At 40.5% G+C, this 10,571-nt stretch overlaps 1 protein-coding gene across 1 annotated transcript in view; it reads right to left on the bottom strand.

Annotated features, from left to right (window-relative positions):
• The window catches only part of LOC139421581 (calcium voltage-gated channel subunit alpha1 Ia), a 121,052-nt gene extending 110,760 nt beyond the window's left edge, over nucleotides 1-10,292 (bottom strand). The window contains exons 1-2 of the mRNA XM_071172623.1: nucleotides 10,196-10,292; nucleotides 2,387-2,546 (exon numbers count right to left, since the gene is read on the bottom strand). Coding sequence (XP_071028724.1) covers nucleotides 2,387-2,546; nucleotides 10,196-10,292 — 257 coding nt within the window. The remainder of the gene's footprint in view (nucleotides 1-2,386; nucleotides 2,547-10,195) is intronic.
• Nucleotides 10,293-10,571: the final 279 nt, after the last annotated feature.

Genomic DNA, 10,571 nt, shown 5'->3' with positions numbered 1-10,571 from the left:
AGGTTGAAGGAGAAAAAAATCTGGAAAGGGAGAGAGAAGAATGACAAGGAAAGGTAATACAAGAAGGGAGATGAAAGGGAGGGAGAGTGAGAAAGGAGAGGAAAATAAAGGGAGAGAGAGTGAGAAAGGAGAGGAAGATAAAGGGAGGGAGAGTGAGAAAGGAGAGGAAGATAAAGGGAGGGAGAGTGAGAAAGGAGAGGAAGATAAAGGGAGGGAGAGTGAGAAAGGAGAGGAAGATAAAGGGAGGGAGAGTGAGAAAGGAGAGGAAGATAAAGGGAGGGAGAGAAAAGGAGAGGAAGAGAGGGGAGGGAGAGTGAGGGAGAGGAAGATAAAGGGAGGGAGAGTGAGAGAGAGGAAGATAAATCAAATCAAATCAAATCAAATCAAATTGTATTTGTCACATACACATGGTTAGCAGATGTTAATGCGAGTGTATCGAAATGCTTGGAAGATAAATGGAGGGAATAACAAGTAATCTAGAGGAAGATTCCAAAACTAGGGAGAGTACACAGTGAAGGGGATAAAGAATAAGTAATAAGGATATATGAATGAATGAGAGGGCAACGACAGTAGAGGAAGAGCATAGAGATGTAGATAAACCAGGAGAGGTGTGCTGTCCTCCACTGTAACATTCAGCTACTCCAGCTAATCATCTCCCATTGCAACCTCTCATCTCACCATTAGCATACTCCCTGGCTAATACACAAGGGTCCTTCAATTAAGCATCCAACCACTCTGGCTAACCCTTAGCATTAGTTAATACTATCCTTGAGCTGAGCTTCCTGCTACACAAGCTAAAGCTCCCATCTGAAAGCTGCCATGGACAATTAACTAATTAAAGAGATAATTAAAGAATGGCATCTTAAGCACTTACATATTCTAAACATATATATAATTCCATATGGAATTTGTACTATATGTTTAGAATATGTAAGTGCTTAAGATGTCGTTCTTTTATATATATATATATATATATATACAGGACCAGTCAAGAGTTTTGACACACCTACTCATTCCAGGGTTTTTCTTTATTTTGACTATTTTCTACATAGCAGAATAATAGTGAAGACATAAAAACTATGAAATAACAAATATGGAATCATATAGTAACCAGAAAAGTGTTAAACAAGTCTAAATATATTTTATATTTGAGATTCTTCAAAGTAGCCACCCTTTACCTTGATGACAGATTTGCACACTCTTAGCAGTGCTTAAAGTGTCCACCATTTATGCAAAAGGTGTTTAACGTTAGCAAGACACGGCTATATTGTTTCAGCATTATCTTACACCTTTCTGAAAGGTGACTTCCAACTAGGAGTGTTAACGGGTTAACTGAGGGACAGAGTCAGCCACGTAGGACTTGCCTAGTGTCACGCCCTGATCTTAGAGAGACGTTTTATTTCTCTATTTGGTTAGGTCGGGGTGTGATTTGGGGTGGGCATTCTATGTTGTCTATTTCTTTCTTTTTGGCCGAGTAAGGTTCCCAATCAGAGGCACCTGTCTATCGTTGTCTCTGATTGGGGATCATACTTAGGCAGCCCTTTTTCCCACTTTCTGTTGTGGTATCTTGTCTTTGGTTGTTGCATGGGTTTGCACCCCTAGCTTTACGTTTGTTGAGTTGTTTATTGTTTTTGGTGGAACATTTCAAATTAAAAGAAAATTACGCATACCACGCTGCACATTGGTCTCATTCTAACGACGAACGTTACACCTAGTTAAATGTTTAATTATTATTATTTTTTAAATTGGACATTGGTCCTCTTTCTCTCTGGCCAATGATTAATACAAGCTGAGGTCAGCATACAGAGAACACACACTCTGGAAGGAGACACTGTCAGGAACACAGACACCCCTCGGAATCAGATTATACCTCAGCAGGAGAGCACACACACAGACACACACACAGACACACACACAGACACACACACACACACACACACACACACACACACACACACACACACACACACACACACACACACACACACACACACACACACACACACACACACACACACACACACACACACACACACACACACACACACGTACAGACACACTCACTCACTGACTTCACTCACATACAGTGCCATTCTGTCATTGCCAAGGTTAGGGTGGGCATTCACGTGACATCTCGGTCATGAATATGGAGAGGTGACTGGGAATTTAATCACGTACAGCTACTGACTGGGAGGAGGTAGTCTTGTTGAGAATAAATTACACCACAATCAAATTAACAAATGCACGCACGCACACACACACACACACACACACACACACACACACACACACACACACACACACACACACACACACACACACACACACACACACACACACACACACACACACACACACACACACACACACACACACCGTCACTCACAGGGTGAAGTTTTCTTCGAGGTAGCATCGGTTCCTCAGTAATCCCGCCCACAGCTGCACCCCGATGATGCCGAAGATGAAGAAGACGAAGAAACAAAGCAGGAGGACGTTTCCCAGCATGGGCAGTGTGTCCAGGAGGAGATTCACCAGGATACGCATACCTGAAACATACACACATGCATTATAATATACACACACACATGCATTATAATACACAAACATACACACACACATTATAATACACAAACATACACACATGCATTATAATACACACACACATGCATTATAATACACACACACACATGCATTATAATACACACACACACACACACATATATTATAATACACATACACACATGCATTATAATACACAAACACACACACATGCATTATAATACACAAACACACACACATGCATTATAATACACACACACATGCATTATAATACACACACACATGCATTATAATACACACACACACACACACATTATAATACACAAACATACACACATGCATTATAATACACACACACATGCATTATAATACACACACACACATGCATTATAATACACATACACACACACACACACACACACACACATATATTATAATACACATGCATTATAATACACACACACACACACATGCATTATAATACACAAACACACACACATGCATTATAATACACACACACACATGCATTATAATACACACACACACACACACACACACATATATTATAATACAAATACACACATGTATTATAATACACAAAGACACACACATGCATCGTAATACACACACACACATGCATTATAAAACACACAAACACACACCCACACACATGCATCATTATATACACACACACACACATGCATTATAATACACACACACACATATGCATTATAATACACACACACACCCACACACAGACATTATAATACACACATACACACACACATGCATTACAATACACACATGCATTATAATACACACACACACACACACATGCATTATAATACACAAACACACACACATGCATTATAATACACACACACACTCATATAAAATGAGAATATTGTTGAGTAGAAACAGCAGGACACACATACTGTATCTAAAACACACAGACAGACACAAAACATATATGGACACAGAACACAGGACATTCAGGCCTTCCAAAAGTAGCATAGACATGTTTCTGTCCATATAGGTGGATGGTGGACCAGTCACATATCCCATATCCCCAAGTGATGGCATTATGACACACGAGAGGCTACCGTTGGACCTGACCCACGTTGATTACATAATGAAACATGATTAGTACATGAGCAGATGGGGCAGATATGTCCCGTGATGATGACATAAATACAGCTGATGGAAGAGTAGTGGCGACTGGCAATGTTCTCTGAAGGACTGACACCAGAAACCACTGAAGCACCACTCAGAGAGATTCACTGACAGGTGTGTGTGTGTGTGTGTGTGTGTGTGTGTGTGTGTGTGTGTGTGTGTGTGTGTGTACACACGTGTTTGTCACGCTGTGTTTCATGAGAAGAGACACCACATCCGGTTATTACAACCCAGGTACAACAGTGAGGTCGGTGAGAGAGAAAAAGAGAGGGGGAGAGGAAGAGGAAGAAAGAGGGAGAGGCAGATACATACCTATAGAGGAACTACTGTATGTCTACCTATAGAGGAACTAATATATGTCTACCTATAGAGGAACTAATATATGTCTACCTATAGAGGAACTACTGTATGTCTACCTATAGAGGAACTAATGTATGTCTACCTATAGAGGACCTACTGTATGTCTACCTATAGAGGAACTACTGTATGTCTACCTATAGAGGAACTACTGTATGTCTACCTATAGAGGAACTAATATATGTCTACCTATAGAGGAACTACTGTATGTCTACCTATAGAGGAACTAATATATGTCTACCTATAGAGGAACTACTGTATGTCTACCTATAGAGGAACTACTGTATGTCTACCTATAGAGGAACTACTGTATGTCTACCTATAGAGGAACTACTGTATGTCTACCTATAGAGGAACTACTGTATGTCTACCTATAGAGGAACTACTGTATGTCTACCTATAGAGGAACTACTGTATGTCTACCTATAGAGGAACTAATATATGTCTACCTATAGAGGAACTAATATATGTCTACCTATAGAGGAACTACTGTATGTCTACCTATAGAGGAACTACTGTATGTCTACCTATAGAGGAACTAATATATGTCTACCTATAGAGGAACTACTGTATGTCTACCTATAGAGGAACTAATATATGTCTACCTATAGAGGAACTAATATATGTCTACCTATAGAGGAACTACTGTATGTCTACCTATAGAGGAACTAATATATGTCTACCTATAGAGGAACTAATATATGTCTACCTATAGAGGAACTAATATATGTCTACCTATAGAGGAACTAATATATGTCTACCTATAGAGGAACTAATATATGTCTACCTATAGAGGAACTACTGTATGTCTACCTATAGAGGAACTAATATATGTCTACCTATAGAGGAACTACTGTATGTCTACCTATAGAGGACCTACTGTATGTCTACCTATAGAGGAACTAATATATGTCTACCTATAGAGGAACTAATATATGTCTACCTATAGAGGAACTACTGTATGTCTACCTATAGAGGAACTAATATATGTCTACCTATAGAGGAACTAATATATGTCTACCTATAGAGGAACTAATATATGTCTACCTATAGAGGAACTAATATATGTCTACCTATAGAGGAACTACTGTATGTCTACCTATAGAGGAACTACTGTATGTCTACCTATAGAGGAACTACTGTATGTCTACCTATAGAGGAACTAATATATGTCTACCTATAGAGGAACTACTGTATGTCTACCTATAGAGGAACTACTGTATGTCTACCTATAGAGGAACTACTGTATGTCTACCTATAGAGGAACTAATATATGTCTACCTATAGAGGAACTACTGTATGTCTACCTATAGAGGAACTACTGTATGTCTACCAATAGAGGAACTACTGTATGTCTACCTATAGAGGAACTAATATATGTCTACCTATAGAGGAACTACTGTATGTCTACCTATAGAGGAACTACTGTATGTCTACCTATAGAGGAACTAATATATGTCTACCTATAGAGGAACTACTGTATGTCTACCTATAGAGGAACTAATATATGTCTACCTATAGAGGAACTACTGTATGTCTACCTATAGAGGAACTACTGTATGTCTACCTATAGAGGAACTACTGTATGTCTACCTATAGAGGAACTAATATATGTCTACCTATAGAGGAACTAATATATGTCTACCTATAGAGGAACTACTGTATGTCTACCTATAGAGGAACTAATATATGTCTACCTATAGAGGAACTACTGTATGTCTACCTATAGAGGAACTACTGTATGTCTACCTATAGAGGAACTACTGTATGTCTACCTATAGAGGAACTAATATATGTCTACCTATAGAGGAACTACTGTATGTCTACCTATAGAGGAACTAATATATGTCTACCTATAGAGGAACTACTGTATGTCTACCTATAGAGGAACTAATATATGTCTACCTATAGAGGAACTAATATATGTCTACCTATAGAGGAACTACTGTATGTCTACCTATAGAGGAACTAATATATGTCTACCTATAGAGGAACTAATATATGTCTACTTATAGAGGAACTAATATATGTCTACCTATAGAGGAACTACTGTATGTCTACCTATAGAGGAACTAATATATGTCTACCTATAGAGGAACTAATATATGTCTACCTATAGAGGAACTAATATATGTCTACCTATAGAGGAACTAATATATGTCTACCTATAGAGGAACTACTGTATGTCTACCTATAGAGGAACTACTGTATGTCTACCTATAGAGGAACTAATATATGTCTACCTATAGAGGAACTAATATATGTCTACCTATAGAGGAACTACTGTATGTCTACCTATAGAGGAACTAATATATGTCTACCTATAGAGGAACTACTGTATGTCTACCTATAGAGGAACTAATGTATGTCTATCAAAAGCAGTCACTTTTGCATGTAAAAACACATAATCCTACTCAGGACCACACGTCCTCAATAACACCACTTCAACGTGGGCTTTGAACGGGGCAAACTGACTACATACATGGTATTACTGGCTACATACAGGGTGTTACTGGCTACATACATGGTATTACTGACTACATACATGGTTATACTGGCTACATACAGGGTGTTACTGGCTACATAAAGGGTTAAACTGACTACATACATGGTGTAACTGGCTACATACAGGGTGTTACTGGCTACATACATGGTGTTACTGGCTACATACAGGGTTAAACTGACTACATACATGGTGTTACTGGCTACATACAGGGTTAAACTGACTACATACATGGTATTACTGGCTGCATACAGGGTTAAACTGACTACATACAGGGTTAAACTGACTACATACATGGTATTACTGGCTACATACAGGGTTATACTGACTACATACATGGTGTTACTGGCTACATACAGGGTTATACTGACTACATACATGGTGTTACTGGCTACATACATGGTTATACTGACTACATACATGGTGTTACTGGCTACATACAGGGTTATACTGACTACATACATGGTGTTACTGGCTACATACATGGTTATACTGACTACATACATGGTGTTACTGGCTACATACAGGGTTATACTGACTACATACATGGTGTTACTGGCTACATACATGGTTATACTGACTACATACATGGTGTTACTGGCTACATACAGGGTTATACTGGCTGCATACAGGGTGAAACTGGCTACATACAGGGTGTTACTGGCTACATAAAGGGTGTTACTGGCTACATACAGGGTGTTACTGGCTACATACAGGGTGTTACTGGCTACATACATGGTGTTACTGGCTACATAAAGGGTGTTACTGGCTACATACATGGTGTTACTGGCTACATACAGGGTTTTACTGGCTACATACAGGGTGTTACTGGCTACATACAGGGTGTTACTGGCTACATACATGGTGTTACTGGCTACATAAAGGGTGTTACTGGCTACATAAAGGGTGCTACTGGCTACATACAGGGTGTTACTGGCTACATAAAGGGTGTTACTGGCTACATAAAGGGTGTTACTGGCTACATAAAGGGTGTTACTGGCTACATACAGGGTGTTATAGCCCAGAAATTGAGAAAAGGAAGGAGGGGGTGTCAACTGGAGAGAGAGAGAGAGAGAGAGAGAGAGAGAGAGAGAGAGAGAGAGAGAGAGAGAGAGAGAGAGAGAGAGAGAGAGAGAGAGAGAGAGAGAGAGAGAGAGAGAGAGAGAGAGAGAGAGAGAGAGAGAGAGAGAGAGAGACTACACTATTATGCATCTTCTAGGAAGGGTACAAATTGGGTCTCACGGGGGTCAATCTCAGCTGATGTGTATATTAACTTGGTCAAAATGACCTCATGTCAAGCAATTGCTTTATGTCTATTGTATCTCACCCCTATCTGGTCTAATGCAGGGAGTTGTGGACATACTCATCAGTTATCCATTCCCCTGAGTGCAACCATATGTTTATACTACACAGTGAGCGCTCTCACACACACACACACACACACACACCCACACACACACACACACACACACACACACACACACACACACACACACACACACACACACACACACACACACACACACACACACACACACACACACACACACACACAGCATGTATGTGTACATGTGTGTGTGTGTCCCAGCATGTGTATTAGTGCGTTTGTTTACACATGTGCACCAGTCACCAGTCACCAGTCTGCCTATATCAGTTCCCCAAACATGACATCACTATCAGTATCACCCCTCCCTACAACTTCCTATCAGCTGGCGGAGCGAGGCAATGACATGCACTAATTCAATTACCATTCATATTTAATGAGTTACCCCGGTGGCAACACCCACTGAAACATTGATAAGGGAGCAGAGTCTTCAGCGCTTCAGAATGGGAATGGGAATTAGAATGGGAATTATCGTCAGCACTCAAGGAAAACTGTTTTCTCAGGTAATTAGTGCTAGGATTAATCTGTGTGTGTGTAATGGACCAGACGAGAGAGTAATGTCTTCACTAATTCTCATCACAGAGAGAGGCGAGTTGGAGGTGTGTGTGTGTTTTATGTGTTTATAAATACTGGTTTCTCTACCCGCCAATAATTCTCATTAGAGACAGACTGTGCCATAGAACACCTGCACTCACTTAATGTACCTGCAGACAGATGACTCCAGCACACCTCTCTGTGTCTCTCAGTTTCCACACCACTAGTCCATTAGCGTTAGCAATGATCTGTGTTTCTTTGCCATTAGCTTAGCCCATTAGGCTGTTAGCTCTGGGGGAAAGGAAAGGAAACAAGTAAAGGATGCAAGGATAAGGATTACAGCTGTTTGGAACATGTCCTGTTTGACTGTGTTTCAGTACACTGTCTCACTTACAGCTTACAACATGCATATCAATGTTAGCCGCTATTAGCCAGTTAGCTCTAGTAAAGAGGAGATCAGGAAATGCTACCTGAGTCTGACTGATACCACTGTCTGTGTGTTATTCACTGTTAGCCACTGTTAGCATTAGCGGATAAATGCTATCACTTTCACAGACTGGAAGTGAGTGGAGAGATTAGCTGACCCTCGCTTGATCGGGCTAATTGGTGCTTACGATGATTAGAAGCTGTCTGAGGTAAGGGGAAAATCAATAGGTGTTTACAATTTTGTCTGAGAACAGAGTTGTATTTGAGAGGGATGGGGTTGGGTCAGAGAGAGAACAGTGATCTACATTACAGGAGGATATGTAAATCTGTAAGGGACTCTGTTGTAGTAGAGGGCATCTGATAGGAGATGGGCTGCTCAGATCAAACAGCACTGTCCTGGGTTTATGCAGTCAGAACAGAGTAGAGGATCACAGCAAAGTCAAAGGACATATACAATGACTGTACTGATTGAATGGAGAAAACATTAGGAACACCTTCCTAATATTGAGTTGCACCCCAGCTTTTGCCCTCAGAACAGGCTCAATTCGTTGGGGCATGGACTCTACAAGATGTTGAAAGTGTTCCACAGGGATGCTGGCCCATGTTGACTCCAATGCTTCTCACAGTTGTGTCAAGTTGGCTGGATGTCCTTATGGTGGTAGACCATTCTTGATACACACGGGAAACTGTTGAGTGTGAAAAACCCAGCAGCGTTGCAGTTATTGACACAATCAGACCAGTGAGCCTGGCACCTACTACCATATCCTGTTCAAATGCACTTAAATATTTTGTCTTGCCCATTCACTCTCTGAATGACGCACATACACAATCCATGTCTCAATTGTCTCAAGGCCAAGATCCTTATTTAACCTGTCTCCTCCCTTTCATCTATACTGATTGAAGCGGATTGAACAAGTTACATCAATAAGGGATCATAGCTTTCACCTGGATTCACCTGGTCAGTCTATGTCATGGAAAGAGTGGACATTCCTAATGTTTTGTACACTCAGTGTAGACATCACATGCAAACAAACGGACAGACAGACAGACAGACAGACAGACAGAAAGTGACAGACACAAACAGACAGAGAGACAGACAGACAAACAGAGATAAACAAGACAGAGAGAGAGAGCGAGAGACAGACAAAAAGAGACAGACTGAGAGAGACAGAAAGCGAGAGGGAGCGAGAGAGAGAGAGAGAGAGAGAGAGAGAGAGAAGAGAGAGAGAGAGAAAGAGAGACCGCGAGACAGAACTCACTGGGTACTCTGTTGATGGCTTTGAGGGGTCTGAGGACCCTGACTGTCCTAATGGCTGAGAGGTTGATGTTCTGCAGGTCCAACGAGTACTCCACCATTCTACAAAGAGAGGAACACACATAGGAGTCAAGGAACTGTGTGTGTGTATACAGTGCCTTGCGAAAGTATTCGGCCCCCTTGAACTTTGCGACCTTTTGCCACATTTCAGGCTTCAAACATAAAGATATAAAACTGTATTTTTTTGTGAAGAATCAACAACAAGTGGGACACAATCATGAAGTGGAACGACATTTATTGGATATTTCAAACTTTTTTAACAAATCAAAAACTGAAAAATTGGGCGTGCAAAATTATTCAGCCCCTTTACTTTCAGTACA

The sequence above is a fragment of the Oncorhynchus clarkii genome, chromosome 12, assembly GCF_045791955.1.
Source record: "Oncorhynchus clarkii lewisi isolate Uvic-CL-2024 chromosome 12, UVic_Ocla_1.0, whole genome shotgun sequence".
In the NCBI taxonomy this organism is placed as follows: Eukaryota; Metazoa; Chordata; class Actinopteri; order Salmoniformes; family Salmonidae; genus Oncorhynchus; species Oncorhynchus clarkii.
Note: the sequence above shows the minus strand (reverse complement) of the source record. Positions and strands in the feature narration are given on the sequence as shown.